The following is a 17,784-nucleotide window of genomic DNA, read 5'->3' as shown; positions in this document are numbered from 1 at the left end:
TCTCTTCAGATCGCTTTTACTATGTCTGTGCTCCCCTACCCTTCTGTGTGCTTTCACTTTCAATTTCCTGCATTTGCTTTTGTTCCTCAAAGGACTGCCCTGGGGCTACTGGAGTCCCTTTGCCCAAAGTCCCTTTGCCCATATCTGAAAGGGCCTGGATAGCTATCTCGCTGAGCAGCTCTTAACCGATAACTGATGGGTGCAGGCCATGAAAACCCAGCTTCCTTGCCTTGAGTCAGGATAAACTCTAAGGTGTAATTTACCCTCCACAGTTCCCCTGCAGCATCAGGCTGAAGATTTGGCCCGAGATCACCCTCTTACCTGACTTGTTCCTCTTTCCTATCCTATTAACCATTCCTTTACCAGCTTCTTCTGGAGCACATTCTTTATAAATCCTCATCTCAGGATCTGCTTTGGAGGAACCCAGCCGAAGATGTTAGGCATGCACAGAATACATTTACAAACTAAGCACTATGACACTTTTCAAATCAAAGGGAGACAAAGCTTCAGAGCCTTTTAGGACATATAGTTGATACTTTATTTGCTACTCCCTTAGAACTATTTCTGTGTATCAATTGATATTTCCTATGATACCTCAACCATGTAAGACTTTTTTAACTTGGAAATGTCTATTCCAATTCTATACCACTCTGTTGGGGGGATGGTTAGGATAATCTAAAGGGGGGATGAAAATGCCTATTGCCTTATTCACTGGACACTTTATAAATAGGTAGCCCTGCATTTGAGAGCCTACAAATAATGTGTGTGTGTGTGTTTTACAGAATCCTGAAGGAGGCCTGTACGTGGCTGTGACTAAGTTAGCAGGCATCACTGGAGTTGTCATCACTCTCTGCCTCGTATTAATTATCACCTCCTCCACCAAAACCATCAGGAGGTCTTACTTTGAAGTGTTTTGGTACACACACCATCTCTTTGTGATCTTCTTCATTGGTCTCGCTATCCATGGAGCTGAGTGAGTATTTAAACTCCAAGGCCAAGTATTTTATGTCCATCAGTTTCCAGATGTGATGCTCTGTTAGAGGCACAGTGACCTCCCTGTCTTTGTGTGGGCAGCCTGTCTGCTGAGGGAATATGAGGGGAAAACAGAAGTCACTTTGATAGAAACCACTCAGCACCACTTTAGTTTCTGGTACCTGACTCATAACTATTCATAGTGCGGTTATTTATAGCAAGCTTGGAAAATACACCAAAGTTTTGAATATCTTTGCAAGCATATAGAAAGCACGCTGAGAGTGCTGGCAGGGTCTTGGATGTCTGCAATGATGTTTCCTGTGGCTTAATCCCTAGAAAATTAGACAAACTCCCAAACCAGAGAGGTTAATGATTAATCAGGTGAAAGGGTTTGCTGTCGTTCGATGAGTTTTTTTGTTTGTTTCATTTTACTTATTTTTGGCTGCGTTGGGTGTTCGTTGCTGCACATGGGCTTTCTCTAGTGGTGAGCGGGAGCTACTCTTCCTTGCAGTGCGCGGGCTTCTCATTGCAGTCGGTGGCTTCTCTCGTTGCAGAGCACGAGCTGTAGGGCTCAGGGCTTCAGTAGTTGTGGCTTGCGGGCTCTAGAGCGCAAGCTCAGTAGTTGTGGTACACGGGCTTAGTTGCTGCACAGCATGTGGGATCTTCCCGGACCAGGGCTCGAACCCGTGTCCCCTGCATTGGCAGGCAGATTCTTATCCACTGAGCCACCAGGGAAGTCCCCGTTCAATGAGTTTTGATTCAAGCCAATCATTCACTGATTGCCTGCTGTGTATGAGGACCTATCTCAGGCACTGTGGGGAATACTAGAAGGACAAATACATGGTTATTGCCTTCAAGCATCCTAACATAATAAAGGGAAAAGCTAGCTTCTATTGAGCATTTGTTACAGACACGAAATGTTTCTTTTAATCTCCAAAAGGTAGAGATGCCCTTACTATCCCCATTTCCAGGGGAAATTGTAGACAAGGAAACAGACTAAAAAAGGTAAAGTGTGTAGCCAAGCCGCTACCAGTTTATCCGTGGCATAGCTGGGGTTGGAGACCAGATGGGCTGAGGCAGGCCATGATGAATGCTCTCATAGAGACACACGGTGCCTGGATGTGTGGTTGGGAGAGTTTGCCTTATTGGGACCCTTCTTTCGTACCAGGCTTCCTTTTTCTACTCTTTCACACTAGCTGATTCTCCCACCTGCACGCAAAAGCAGGCCTGGGAAGTTCCCCGGTGGGTATGGGGCTCCAGATAACTAAGGGTGGAGGAAGTAGGTGTCAAGGCTCAATGACTCTGGTCTGAGTCAAGTCAGCCTAGAAGTGGCTGAGACCTGAAAAGGGGAAGAGTGGAGAGAAGCAGCCTGTGGCAACCCCTCATGTGCTTTCTTTTTTTAAAATTTATTTTATTGAAGTATAGTTGATGTACAATGTTATGTTAGTTTCAGGTGTACAGCAAAGTGACTCAGTTATACATATCCATTCTTTTTCATATTCTTTTCCATTATAGGTTAGTACAGGATACTGAATATTGTTCCCTGTCCTGATGAAGTGCATTCTTCATCAACTTGCTGACCCTGACGCCTGATCATCTCTTTCTAAGCACTGAAAAATCTGTGTAGACAAACACTCTCTTAACTCTCCTAAAAGCATTTGAGTACCTTTAAATGGGACTCGGTCATCATCCAGCTGTTTCAGAAAATCCTAGAGAAAAAAAAAAAAAAACCTGAATTTCTTCCCCTCTCTAGCTTAGTAATTCCACCACTTTACGTTTGTATAGTTTCATAGATCTGTATTTTCCTCTGGAGCAGGCAGAGGAGATATATGTACCCCGTTCTCCATCTGAGGAGAATTTGCTACTTATGCTGGTTGGCTGATTGCTCGGTCTCCTGGCTAGGTAGCAGCTGAACTGGGATTAAAAGCCAGGTTTTCTGACTTCCGGTCCTGGCATTGAGAAGAGAAGGAGAAAATCAGATTTTTTTTTCTATCACTTACTCCCCAAGTGAACTTGAGCATTAAGAACTTTAATAGTTATCATTTGTTGGACGCTGACTTTGTGTCTGGCGTTTTATATGCATCATGCCAATTGATTACTAAAACGGACTTCTAATGAGGTACTTATACGTATCTTATAGCTGAAGAAACTGAGGCTCAAAAGAAGTTAAATAACTTGCCCAAGGCCACCAAATTAGCAAGGGGTGGACGTGGGATGTGAAACCAAGGCTGTCTGGCTTGGGTCCAGAATTGCTTTCACCAAATCATTCTGCTTCTAATTACCTGGTCTCTCTAAGCCTCAGTGTCCTCATACGTAAAATGAGAGTTCTAATACTTACATTTCAGGCCTGTTATGAGAATTACCTGAAATAATTTGTGTACAGTGCCTTTCCCAGGCTTGGCACATTATAGATGCTCAATACATGGTAATTCTCTTCCCCAAGACCTAAGGATAGAAAGCAATGGTTAATGACCTTGAATTAAAACATCCTCTGAATATACCAACTGGCGTAATAAATTTTAGGTCCCTCAAACAAACTTTTACAAAGGGCCTTCTGTGTCTCTTCTTATTATATATTCTGAAGACCTTGTCATTTATGTTCCTTGAGGTCAGGGACATGACTTACTCAACTTTGTGCCTCCCTCCCTCTGTTCCCACTCAACCTGCATTGTCTTATGTTTTAGTAGTTGCTCAATTAATATTTATTGAATTGAAGTGAATGGGCTCCAAGCACTTCCAGGGACACACCATCAGCGTTGATGTCTGTGAGAATGGCATAATCTCTACAAAATTAAGTCGTCTTAAGTGGATTTCAACATTTTGGTTGAATTTAGACAATTTTGAAACAACAAATACAGGATTTGTACTAAGCCTCAGGGCTACTGTATGTGGTTGTATGGGTTTTCAACTACATAAGGGTGCCTGGCCAAGGGGAAAGAAATTAGCCCATGCTCTGCTGGCCAAGCTCCTGCCTCTAGGACTGTCCTCAAAGAGGGGGCATCGGGGCCTCCCTGGTGGCGCAAGTGGTTGAGAGTCCGCCTGCCGATGCAGGGGATACGGGTTCGTGCCCCGGTCTGGGAGGATCCCATATGCCGCGGAGCGGCTGGGCCCGTGAGCCATGGCCGCTGAGCCTGCGCGTCCGGAGCCTGCGCGTCCGGAGCCTGTGCTCCGCGACGGGGGAGGCCACAACAGTGAGAGGCCCGCATACCGCAAAAAAAAAAAAAAAAAAAAAAAAAGAGGGGGCATCTTGTTCTAATTTGCACAATAGTACTGTATGGGCCAGCGGTTGCTCTGTTGGATTTGCAGTTTTTCTCTTTTTATTTGTTTGTTTATAAATGAGAATAATACTTGAAACAGAAGCACAAATATTGCCTTTCAGAAAACATGTATTGATGATCCAAAACTTACCCTCTATAATGTTACATATAAATATCCTTTGTGTCACTGTACATATTTTTTTTCTTTTTCTTTTCTTTTTTTTTGGCCACGTTGCACGGCATGTGGGATGTGGGATCTCAGCTCCCCGACCAGGGATCGAACCCGCAACCCCTGCAGTGGAAGCGTGGAATCTTAACCACTGGCTCGCCAGGGAAGTCCCCATATTTTTTTTTTCTATTGCTAAAGATCATGCATTTTCTTTCCCTTCCTCTAATCTATTTGGAGGGGGCAAGAAGTATTACTTTTAAGTGAAAAGTATAGGACCCATATGAGAATACTAATACAAATATGTCAGAATCTCAGAAAACTAAGAATTTAATCTCTTGTTTCTAAATGGTCTGGACTTACATTTCCTCCTCAGGCGAATTGTACGTGGGCAGACCGCAGAAAGTTTGTCGAAACACAAGCCAAGAGAATGTTATCAAAACATCTCACAATGGGGAAAAATACAGGACTGCCCCATCCCACAGTTCTCTGGGAACCCTCCTATGGTATGTACAATTCATTGTAGCTATTATAGTTTCCTTACCAACAATCTTCAAACTGTGCCTAAGAAAGAGATACAAATGTCATAGAGTTGTCCGTTATGAATGTCATGGAACTGCTAGGATGTTATAAGTATCCAGTGTTTGTCTGCTATGCTTATTGTCTAGAATTAGTTCTTGAAGAGTAAGCTTTACATTAGTCTGTTATGAACATCCTGATGTAAAACTTGGAAACGTATTGTTTTTTAAAGTGCTTTTGGGTTCAAGAAGTGCTACCTCTTCTCTTCTGGTTGTGATGGCCACAATAATACCAGTTAATGATTTTCAGAGGGCTTCCATCCCGAGCTGAGTTGGAAAGCTCAGATTATGATTTATAAGTAGGCAGGAGCCTCTTCGGATTCCAGGAAGTAAGACTTTCTATGCAGCTTTCAGAGCTGGGAAGGAAATTTGTGAGGTGGCACATAGGACTGCCACTGGGTATCAGGAGGTCCCGTCTATGAGGCATAAAGGAGGCTGCAGAGCCAGGTTCACGCCATTGGCACTTCATGGTAGAGCAGGCGTGTGGCAAGGATGACCAAGGGAAAAGATGCTGAAATATTTACCTTTTGTTGGGAGCTCTGAAGAACTCCGTTTTGTTTATTCTCAGTATCTCCATTCCATAGAGTGAGCGGTGGACCCTGTGATCTTCATACCTTTTCCCCCATTGGCAAGCAATATACTTTATTGGTTATAATGCTAGCCATTGGTATAAACCTAAGCAAAAATCAACTTTCGTACAGGGCTTCTGAACAGGATGATTATTTTGTCCTTAAACACAGTATAATGTAAAGGCAAATTTCCCATCCCATTTTCTCCTTCCTGTTTTCTGACTCTCATAATATAGGAGTACTCTTCCTCTAGAAACAGCGTGCTGTCTGGGGACTCAACATCTTTCAGCATCCTTGCTCATTAATGAAAGCAAGCAGACACATCAGTGAACTACCCCCACTACGTGCAGACATCAATAGAAAGGATTAAAAGGGAACTCTATTGCAGGTCCTCTTATGAGCTGGGGGAGGCACATTTCCTTGAAGACAGCTGAGGTCAGAGTGCTGCTACCTTCACAGGCATCTACCTCAGAGGAGCTCCTGGGCTTCTGGGGAGATTAGAAGTGATGTCCAAGACCTGGCTCCATTCAATGGGGCCCCAGGTGGCAGCCAGGACACAGATGGATGATGCTAGACCGTTTGAAAAAAACGGTCCCATGAAAATGAAGGCCAGTAGCAGAGCATTTATGACTTCCGGGCAGATATTCTTCAACTTAGGCTGGAGATAGGGACATTTGGGTGCTCTCAACTTCCAACAATAACTTTCTTAAAAATTTTCATAGAAAGATCATAGGCGAGACTATGGGAAGCACTCTGGGATTTTTTTTCCCTCTTGGAATCCCTTCTGGAATGTTGTATTTTAGATGATACCGACTTCTAAAATTCTTTGCTACTTCAGATATTCATCTAGGAACCTAACTGACTGAATCCCAGGATGGATCTGTTTGGCCTAAATGTTTTTGTATAGCCAGTAATGCCACGGGGTAATTCCAGTGTTCTGAAACACTGCAGATTCTGACAAGAGAGCACCCTAGAGAAAGTGCATTGCATAGCTCCTAGAACTTGCCAGGATATTGGAGGAAGAGCTGAATTCTAGCGTGGAATTTCTCATCTTGCAAAGAATGAAGCTTTGGCTACGTGACCAAGAGAAAGTAACTGCAACATTGCATTAAAAATATGATGTTGTTGAAATGCTATCCTTTAGAGAAATGTTAATTCCGAAACCAACCTTACTCTGCTGTAGGGTTATTGCAACTCCTATTGCGACAATAGGAGGAAATCCCATTCCTGTGGACAGTTCCTCTTGGGAAAGTTTCATACTGTAGATATAGTTCCCCAATGTGGCCAAGGAGAATGTTCATTTTTACTGGCTCAAAAATTTATTTTAACTTCAGATATTTTCACGCATTCCTTTATAGAAAAAAATTACTAATCTATTATGGAATATTTAAACAAACCAAAAAAGGTGAACTTGACTTCTAAAATGTTTTGTCCCCATGAATCTTTTATCAACTACCGCCCCTTAACACATCCTTTTTTCATTGTTTGCTCTGATTACAGACTTGGAAATGGATAGTGGGTCCCATGTTCCTATATCTCTGTGAGAGGTTGGTACGGTTTTGGCGATCTCAACAGAAGGTGGTCATCACCAAGGTATTGGCTGGGTTAGGAATTACTAATACTATCTAACTATATCATGGACAAGTCTATCCAAGTTCTCTATATCATTGTCAGATCTCACTTTTACTCAGTTTCTTTTGATTAAACTTAGGGCAGAGAGATGACCTACAGTTTGTTTCAATGTACCTAGCTTGATAATCAAATGATTGGGCCTTTTAATTGGGGAAACTAGAAGTTAACATTTTCTGTTGAAAAGTGAACCCAAATGTTTTGTGTAAATGAATCCCTGTGTGTGTGTGTGTGTGTGTGTGTGTGTGTGTGTGTGTGTGTGTAGAGGGGAGGAGCATAGAGAGATGATGTGATTAGTTAAGAGTAAAGAAGCAAAAGAGGTGAGTTCAAAAGGTCATGCACTGAGCCTTAAAATATTCAGATGCCAAAAGAACCAGGGAACCAAGGGCAGGTCTCTGTGCTTTGTATGCAGTCACAGAGTATCAGAGTTAATGTACTCAAAGTCTCAAGCGAGCTAATAACTAAACTGCATTTAGAATTGAGTCCGCTAACCTCAAGTATATAGTGGTTTTTCCCCACACGTCTATGCTGCTTCTTATCATTAAATAAATAAATATCCAATTAAATAAATAGAAACGGAATCGCCTTATTATAGTTTCAGGAAACATCAGACAGGACTGTTTTTATCAAATAAAATTCAGTTCAGTTCAGAAAGTATTTACCAAAAGCTTACCATGGGTTGCTTTCGCAAAACACACAAAATCTTCCACTCCACCACCCTAGCTCTTCTTTCTTGGCCTCTATGGAAGGTCATAGTAAAGTTAGTCCAGCTGGCATTGGAAACCTTGAAATATAGGAAGCCACAACAGTTCTCCTTTTACGATATCTGTATTGTACTCTGAGAAAAAGCCCACAGATCAGCAAAAAGAGCCACCACAAAATTTCCCTTACTAGACTAGAACGAACTAACCAGACAAGTATTTCCCCTAAGCCTATTTCTAAGGCAAACTTGTTTGCCTGTGAAGAAAATAGGTATTCATTTTCTTCTCATGTAAACACACATAAGAAACAAGGTACTATCCAAAAGTATTCTGGTGACAACGCCGTCCACTAGTGCATTTTATTCCCTTCTATCCCAATGTTCCCTGTGGTAGCAAAATTGCAACATGGTGGAACTCATTCTCACCACACAAAATTGCAACATGAGCAACATAATTTTCAAACTCATTTTCGTCCATCTTTATTTTCTGTTTCAAAATGAAGCTCTACACCTCCTTATTTCAGTGATGAAGGGAAGTTGTTACAGCCTTGTCATATAAGTTATATCTGAATCACAAGTTGTGGAAATGCTTGGCAGTTTTTCTTAAAAGGATTTCCTATTGTCCTACTCCTCCTCACCGGTGAAAAGAAAAGCTCGCCTATATCAGTCAACATTAGGAAGCTGCTATTTTGTTTCTATTAATTTTTCTTTCCTTTGATGTCCCTTGGTTTGTTTTCAGTTGCACATATAAAGTCCCTCTAGGGTCTCAGGAATCATCAAAGAAACATATTACTTTGCATATTATAATGAAATCATTTTGTTAAGCTATTTACCAACTTACCAGTTGATGGCCATTTGCACTGCTTCCAATTTTTTTGCTATTGTAAACAAAGCTGTTGTGAACATTCAGGTACGTGGAGAAGGAGGATGGCAACAGGTGGGTGGGGCCTGGCTTTGGGAGAGATGGATGGTGTATTCCCCAGGGAGGGAGAAATGTAAAAACAATGCATGGAATCAGGCAGGTTCAAGGTGGGACTTGGGACAAAGACCAGCACCTTAGGCTTGGTTTGGCCGATGTTGCTATATTACTAGCCAATGGGGTCTCCTTCTGCTTCTGTCCGGCTGCTAAGGCTCTTGATCACCCCTTGGGGAGATAGGAAGGCTGAGTAGGAAACCATCTCTTCTTCCTGCTTCTAACAACTGCCTTGTCTTCTTAGAGAAAAAAAAATCACATTAAGCTGGTGTCTTAGGTTGGATTCCCTGGCAAAGACTCTGAGACACAGAACTGCATGCAGAAGTCTTATCGGGGCATGTTCTCAGGAGATGAACCTGTAAAAGAAAAGAAAGGCAGGATTGGGGGAAGGAACTTGCTGGCCCGAAGTGGTTGCAACTGCAGCCTCAGCTGATCCTACAGGAAGTGCGATGGCCCCTGGGAGTTGTCCCAAAGTGAGGACAAGGACAAGGTCTTTGGATCCCTGCCTCAGCTCATTGTTGGCCGTGGGCTACAGCCGAGGGCAGTTGCCAGTGAGAGGCAGGTTTGCTGGAAGAACTGCTGTATTGGCCCTGAAGAAGGGACCTGGGTGGGGCATCTTAGCTCAGCCTTGCGGATACTGAAAAGGCAAGTACTGGGAGAAAGGTTCATTTCCAGAGACACATTTTGTTCCGTAGGTGGTCACTCACCCTTTCAAAACCATCGAGCTACAGATGAAGAAAAAGGGATTCAAGATGGAGGTGGGCCAATACATTTTCGTCAAGTGCCCTGTGGTGTCCAGGCTGGAGTGGCACCCTTTCACCCTGACCTCTGCCCCCGAGGAAGACTTCTTTAGCATCCATATCCGCATCGTGGGGGACTGGACAGAGGGACTGTTCAAAGCTTGTGGCTGTGATAAGCAGGAATTTCAAGATGCCTGGAAACTACCGAAGTGAGTACAAAGCGCCTATTACAAAGGTGCGTGAGTTCAGGAAAAATGTCACTCTGCTAGCTCCGAAGTCTGACAAAACATACAGATTCTACAAATACAGGGAGCTATCCCGGTGCTCCCCAGTTTATACCTGTGCTGTGTTTATGCATATAGGTATACATCTTATATGAAATATAAAATGTTGGAATCAAATATTAATCATGGATATTCCCCAGTGCCTATAAATTTGTAAGGGTCAAGGCCAAGGTATATTAACTTGCAATCAAAGCTATACTTAGGGCTTCCCTGGTGGCGCAGTGGTTGAGAGTCCGCCTGCCGATGCAGGGGACACGGGTTCGTGCCCCGGTCTGGGAAGATCCCACATGCCGTGGAGCGGCTGGGCCCGTGAGCCATGGCTGCTGAGCCTGCACGTCCGGAGCCTGTGCTCCGCAACGGGAGAGGCCACAACAGTGAGAGGCCCACATACCGCAAAAAAAAAAAAAAAGCTATACTTAAAATTTCATTGGTGTGCGTTATTTGAGGGTAAATGCCAGATGTTACTCAGTAGATGCTGAAGAAAAGTATGTCAAATAACTCAATGAATAGACCAACATAAAGTAGAGATATTAAATTTATAAGATATTATGACATGGAAAATTCTCACTTTAATGTGCAGTGTAAGCAGGAATTTCAAGTGTGGGCTCACCTGGCAAGAGACACAGACATTTGTCTGCGTGTGTGTGTGTGTGTGTGTGTGTGTGCGTGCGTGCGTGCACGTGCGCATGTGTAGTGGGTGAACGGGGGTGGGGACATGAAAAAAATACCCCTGAGAGTTACCAAATGTTTTCAGTTAGCTAAAAATTCCCCTTCTTACTTCCAACCCCGATGTTCGCACTGAGTTGGTTACTTGAAAGCTATCTCACAGAACAAAGTGTCACATCAACACATTGTCCCAGTTTGAAGTGACACGTTGCACACCTGCAGTGATAATGTGTGCCCCATCCTCCTCTGAAGAGCAAGGTATCCGTGTAACTATTTCCCCTCATGCTTCCCTCCAGGATAGCTGTTGACGGGCCCTTCGGCACTGCCAGTGAAGATGTGTTCAGTTACGAGGTGGTGATGCTGGTGGGAGCAGGGATTGGGGTCACGCCCTTTGCATCCATTCTCAAGTCGATCTGGTACAAGTATTGCAATAAAGCCCCCAATCTGAGGCTCAAAAAGGTAGGTTCTTTTCTTTTTCAGAGGGCTTGGAGCATTCATCACAGTCTGCCAAGTGAAGCCTCAAAGAACCTTCAGGGCAGAGGCTGGCAGAGACTGGGGGAAGTGAAGACAAGTTCTAGGTAGTTTCAGAGAGGCAGGCTTTGCAACAAAAGGGCTATTTGATAAGTCAAAGGTGCTTCTGGGAATTCCCTGGTGGCCCCGTGGTTAGGACTCGGTGCTTTCACTGCCAAGGGTGCCGGTTTGATCCCTGGTTGGGGAACTAAGATCCCGCAAGCCATGCGTGGCACAGCCAAAAAAATAAACAAACAAACAAATAAATAAATGTGGTTCTCTATAAGCAAGCCTATTATTGAAAGTACAAATATACTGTATTTGTATAGCATTACTGGAAATTCAGAAGAGAGTTGGGAACAGAAAGTATTCACAACCCCAATCCAATAGTTACACTTTTTGTAAATTCTCTTCCAACATGTTTACATATTTTTAGAAAGCTGTATATGTTGAGTATGTACAATTACATGTCCTGCTCTTTTTAAAACATATAGTATTTTTCAGTGTTGTCACAGGCTTGCTGATAATCATTTTTGATGATTCTTTCATGTTCCATTGAGAGGATAGAATAATTTTTCTATCATCTTATGTTAGATATTGACACGGATTCCATTTCCAGCCCCCAGCCCATTTATTTGCAGGGGGAGGGCAGGAGGCATGTCCTTTCGTGACACTTTTACTTTTTTACTTTCTTATGGCTGTCTCCTCAGAATAAAGTCCTGGGGGATTTTTTGGTTACATGTAAGTTTGGTAGCATTGCCCAATAAAGGACATCTTTAATAAAGCTTGAGTCATTCTCATAGCTGTAGAGATAACCTCTAATAGGCACGTTGAGCTTACCTTGACTTTTCATTCTCCCCTTCCCCTCTTTTCGATGTGGAGGAGGTGTGGGTAGAACTACTTTTTCGCCTACGAACTCAGGGAAGTCTGGCAGTAGCGGGTAGGGAAGTAGCACGGTGGCACAGCCATGGCTGGTCTAGATCCTATTGGTCTTTCTGAGGGGAGGGTCAAAGGAAGCCGGTGAGGGCTTCCCTGGTGGCGCAGTGGTTGAGAGTCCGCCTGCCGATGCAGGGGACGCGGGTTCGTGCCCCGGCCCGGGAGGATCCCGCATGCCGCGGAGCAGCTGGGCCCGTGAGCCATGGCCGCTGAGCCTGCACATCCGGAGCCTGTGCTCCGCAACGGGAGAGGCCCCAACAGTGAGAGGCCCGCGTACCACAAAAAAAAAAAAAAAAAAAAGGAAGCCGGTGATCCTAGGAGGGCAAGAGAAGACCCAGGGGGAAAGTGGTGGGCTAATGTTTTCTTCTTAAGCTACGGATTTCTGAGAACAAGCTATTTATTTACTGCCCTGCCGTGTGAAGGCCAGAGCAGGTTCATGTGAGCTAGTTTGTCAAACATCTAGAGCTTTCTGAAAACCCATGTTTCCAGGCATTCTGAGCAGCAGGGAAAAGTGGAGGTGGGGAGGGTAGAAATCCATATTTCAATGCTGATAGGTCCCTATTTAAATATAATCTGCTTGACTCACAGATATAGAGAAAGAACTGGTGGTTACCCGTGGGGAGAGGGAAGTGGGAAGGGGCAAGACAGGGGTAGGGGATTAAGAGGTACAAACGACCATGTGTAAAATAAATAAGCTACGAGGACATAATGTACAACATGGGGAATATAGCCAATATTTTATAATAACTATAAATGGAGTATAACCTTTAAAATTGTGAATCACTCTATTATACACCTGTAACTTATATGATATTATACATCAACTATCCTTCAAAAAAAGATAAAAATAAAAAAAGAAACATAATCTGCTTCACGGTCTGTCCCCCTCTCAGATCTACTTCTACTGGCTGTGCCGGGACACACATGCCTTTGAGTGGTTTGCAGACCTGCTGCAGCTGCTGGAGACCCAGATGCAGGAGAAGGACAACGCCGACTTCCTCAGCTACAACATCTACCTCACTGGCTGGGATGAGTCTCAGGTGAGGAAAAGATCCCCAATCTCAGGTCCCTCCCACAGTGCCCAGGGCTTACCGACTTCCCCTTGGTTATTGGAATGTCTTGTGTACTGTTTTTAAGAGCAGTCGATGGGTTCAGGTGATCCAGCACATTCACTCTGACTCAGTATCCCCATTTGTTCAGACAGTTGATATTAGATTCAAAGTTGGTATCTGTGGGACGGGTCAAAGCTAGGGAGCCTACAAGGGAATCAAAGCCATGACTTTGACCTTGTTACAGCAATGCCTCCACCAGGGGTATCGAACCACGTGGACAAGATGATCTACGGGGTTATGGGAAGAAAATAGAGAAAAGATCAGCTCTCTCTCGTTCTCTCTCTCTCTCTCCCTCTCTGTGTCTGTATTTATATATACACATGCATATACATATATATGTATACACATGCATATATATGTGTATATATTCCTTTAATTTATGTTTATGCATGTTTTATACTATACATAATACATTTAATAAGGAGTCATAGTAGCTGGCAGTAGTTATTAAGCATATGCTTGTGCCAAGTATTTACATAGATTGTCTAATTAAATCCTCACAACAACCTTATGAAGTAGCTATTATTCTTTTCCAGATTTTACAGATGGGGAAGCCAAGGCCCAGAACAGGTTAGGTCATTTGTCCAAGGGCATCCAAGTAATAAATGTTCCAGAACCTGCACTCTTAGTACTCCCAGTAGTTCATGATTATCATTTGTAAATAAATCAATATATATCTAATGAAGGTGATATATATATATATATATATATATATATATATATATGCAGGGTGTGTGTGTATGTGTATATGTATATATGTGTGTGTAGTATGTGTATATGTATATATGTATATGTATATATGCTTTCTCCCTCCTGAGACATTTAGCAATGGAAATGTGAATTTTCGATTGAGAAGACAATTACCGTTAATTACAATTATTGATAAGATAATCACAATTCACAAGACAGCCCCCCACAACAAAGAATTATCTGGCCCCAAATGTCCAAAGTGATGAGACTGAGAAGCTCAGAAACAAGTTAATGATTCCTAGGGGGTAACATCTTTCTAAATAAGCAAACATGAATGACTTGGCCTGGAAGCAGCATGACTGTCCCCGAGTGAGGGGGTAAGGCAAGGGTCTCTGCCCACTCCTGGCCACTGCCTCAGATGGCCACCCCCACACAATGGATCCTCACCCAAGACAGTTTTCACAGGCACCTGGTCCCTGTGAAAACCGACTTCTTCTCACTTAGGTTTTGGCATATCGCTTATCATAGGTTCTCCAAGTCTTAGGAAAGGCTTGTTGCAGACGTAGGTCCAGGGACACATGACCATGAAAATTACTGCTCCAGAAAAAGTGCTTTTAAGATGCCACTTCTGCAATTTAAAAACGAAACAACAACAACAACAAAATTTGATAAAAATGAAACCCAGGGGGAAAAATGTATAATATATAAATTGCTTTGCAGTTTTGTTTTTTTCAAAAGCCAGACACAGTTTTTTAAGTGGGAAATCTCTTTGCATTGAAAAATAGTTATTTTGCTTTGCAAAACTTTGTCCCTACAGGATTAGCAAACCAGGGTAACTACCCTTCTTAACCTCTTCCATCCCCATCATCCATTCCCTGTCCAGTGAATTTAAAATCTGATTTGATTGTTAAATAAATGTAATTAGCAATTTTTAGTTTGAAAAAATACCTGTTGTTCAAACTGAGGCCCCCTAGAATGGTCACAGGAAACAACACATGACTCTGCACACACACATACAGAGAGCAGCTTTAGGCTTGGTTTGATGTCTCATTACATTACCAAAATATGAGTACATTTTAGTCTATGGTTGTCTTAATTCTTAGTGATTCCCCCAAAGGAGCGGGAGTATATTAGGGTGAGAAGAGACTGTCAGACGTACTGCAGAGAGAAAAACAGTGAGATAGAGAATTTAAATCCTACCCACACTTCAAAATCTGGCTCAAATGCGGCCACCCTGAAACCTTCCCATATCCTCCCACCCGTGCTCCCTTCTTTGTCCTCATGGAGATGTTTGTGCCTCCTCTGTGGTCTCCCTTTCTAGACTGTAAATTGCTTGAGAACTGGTTTGTTCAGTGTTGACCTTCTAGCTTCCAGCATGGTGCCTTGCCCCAAATACATACAGTTAGAACGGTAATTAGAGCTTGGTTTGTGAGATATGTAAGTATATCTGTGTGTATTTATACAGAGTGCCTCTTTTGTCTGAATTCATGTCCTTTCCTGCAGGCCAATCACTTTGCTGTGCACCATGACGAGGAGAAAGATGTGATCACGGGCCTGAAACAAAAGACCTTGTATGGACGGCCCAACTGGGATAATGAGTTCAAGACCATTGGGAGTCAACACGCCAAGTAAGGAGTTCCCCCGCCAAGGTGTTCTTTTTTTTTTTTTTTTAACATCTTTATTGGAGTATAATTGCTTTACAATGGTGTGTTAGTTTCTGCTTTATAACAAAGTGAATCAGTGATACATATACATATGTTCCCATATCTCTTCCCTCTTGCCAAGGTGTTCTTGAGGCTCATGGTCTACATAAAGCAACAGCTTCCAAACATGGCTAGATTTATGTATTCCAGAAACTAAAATACCTAGATTACCATATTCACACCCATAAAGTGTTCTAGATATCCCTGACTTTAAGAGGAAGTCTTTAAATCACACCAAACAAGGATTCCCAGGCCCCACCTCAGACCTTCTGAACCCTGTTTCCCCCCAAATAGGCCCATAACTCAGTTCTTTTCTTTCACCTCCTAAATTTCAGTCGTGTATCTACTTCTGTTAATTCTCTATGATTTATATTTATTACTAAGGAAACACTGTCCCCACTTTCATTTATAGTTTTTGGGTCCAAGATCATAAGTTGACAGATATTCTAGGTCCTTCCTGCCCTCACTAAAGCTTTGGTCATCATGAAACTAAATGTTCTATAACATAAAAGACAGCTCCCCACAACAAAGAATTCCCTGACCTAAAATGTGAGTAGCGCTGAGGTTGAGAAACTGTTTTAGGTCAGTTTTCATTGTGCTACTATTCCTTGGTATTTCTAAGTTTTTCCTGCCTACTGTACTGGCTGTTCTTGAAACTCTTTATCAGTCATTTACACTTTAGAGTGAATGAGGCTTGGTTGGTTTCTTGAATAGGTTGATTGGTAAAGGAGAGTAGCTTAAGAAAGAGACAGGATGCAAAGGAAGCACTACAGTTCTTGCTTGTCTCGCAAGCTTATCCTCTTCCGTTCTCTAGATTTTCAGATTCTTCCTTTTCTTCTTTAAAGTCACAAACATTTCTCAGAACATCTCCAGGCAACCTTTATTTGCCTTAGTTTACTAGGACTTCTAACGGTGAAGCTGAAGAGGAGAAGTGCTACTTACCTGTCTCTTGGCTTCAGGCTCCATTTCCACTCTTCCATGCCCTCCTGTGTATCGTGGCGGGCTAGAAGTCTGAAAACTGCATTTCTAAAATCTAGAACACGTGACAAACTCAAGAAATCACCATAAATACACTCTTTTCGCCATTGCTTCTTACACTTTAATGAACATATAAATCACTTGGGGAAGCTTTTTGAAACGCTGATTTAGTACATGTGGGGTAGGGCCAAAGAATCTACATTCTTGGTTTTGAATAGATTTTTGAGTTTTACTGAAATCTTACGGGAACAAGAAATTGGAACTACAATCACATCAAAGTACAAATTGTCACGGCTTTGACATTTAAGCCAAACCAATTTTGTAGGGCAGATTTCAAAAAGGTGTGAAGTTATAACAATTTTAAAACACAGTTGACCTACTTTAAGAATCTGCATTCTTAAAAAGCTGACACCGAGGCTACTGGTCTGGAACCAGAGCTAGAGGAGCAAGGCTTTAGAGTCTAAAATGTTGAGGGATGAAGCCACACGAAGCTGTTGGCAGAGGTGGTGTTCCTGAAGCGGGTTTGTCCTTGGTTTTAAGATGCTGGGGTGTTTGGGGACACAGAGCCCTGAAGGGCAGTGGCCCACAGGCTCACAAATTCACCCTCATTTTCTCTGTAGTAGAAGTTTCCGCAAACCCTGCTTGCATGTCATTTTTTCAGAGAAGTCAGCTGCCTTTTGAAGTAGCCAGCTGCCCGCCCCTCCCAGCCCCGCAAACAGGGCCGAGCCACACTCTCTCATGGTGACCTGAACTCTGTCATTTGCGAAAGGACAAAGGAACAGAGGGGACTCTGCTCTGAGGCCTGAAATCAATAAGAAATGCCCCCATGTGCTTTGTAATTGAGCCCATCCCAAAGCCTGAAACTGTCTTTTTTCTTTCTTTCCCAAAAGTACCAGAATAGGAGTTTTCCTCTGTGGACCGGAAGCCTTGGCTGAAACCCTCAATAAACAGTGCATCTCCAACTCCGACTCTGGCCCCAGGGGAGTGCATTTCATTTTCAATAAGGAAAATTTCTAACTGGTCTCTTCCATGAGGAAATAAATGTGGGTTGTACCGCCAAATGCCCCAATAATGCTAGTTGATAATATAAGTTCCCTCCTTTAAAGAAAAAGAGAGAAAGAGAAACTATAATGTGATGATTTGCCCTGAAAGGAATGTCAAAGATTGTTTAACAGTCATAAATTTGCATTTGTATGGGGCTTTATGGTTTTCAGAGCAATGATCTACACATTTTTTCATTTTGTTTCCTCACAGTAATTCCAGAGAAAGGTAGGGCAAGGATTCTCAGACTCAGGTCTCAGGATTTAAAAATGGGGGCTCA

The 17,784-nt window shown here is 42.8% G+C and overlaps 1 protein-coding gene across 1 annotated transcript in view; it reads left to right on the top strand.

Annotated features, from left to right (window-relative positions):
- LOC132482094 (cytochrome b-245 heavy chain) overlaps window positions 1–17,480 on the top strand; it is a 33,223-nt gene extending 15,743 nt beyond the window's left edge. Inside the window, exons 6-13 of the mRNA XM_060087151.1 lie at window positions 783–973; window positions 4,772–4,901; window positions 7,043–7,135; window positions 9,540–9,793; window positions 10,831–10,993; window positions 12,874–13,020; window positions 15,286–15,410; window positions 17,354–17,480. Coding sequence (XP_059943134.1) covers window positions 783–973; window positions 4,772–4,901; window positions 7,043–7,135; window positions 9,540–9,793; window positions 10,831–10,993; window positions 12,874–13,020; window positions 15,286–15,410; window positions 17,354–17,480 — 1,230 coding nt within the window. The remainder of the gene's footprint in view (window positions 1–782; window positions 974–4,771; window positions 4,902–7,042; window positions 7,136–9,539; window positions 9,794–10,830; window positions 10,994–12,873; window positions 13,021–15,285; window positions 15,411–17,353) is intronic.
- Window positions 17,481–17,784: the final 304 nt, after the last annotated feature.

This window comes from Mesoplodon densirostris, chromosome X (assembly GCF_025265405.1).
Source record: "Mesoplodon densirostris isolate mMesDen1 chromosome X, mMesDen1 primary haplotype, whole genome shotgun sequence".
Classification (NCBI taxonomy): Eukaryota; Metazoa; Chordata; class Mammalia; order Artiodactyla; family Ziphiidae; genus Mesoplodon; species Mesoplodon densirostris.
This window is presented reverse-complemented; position numbering and strand designations above follow the sequence as displayed.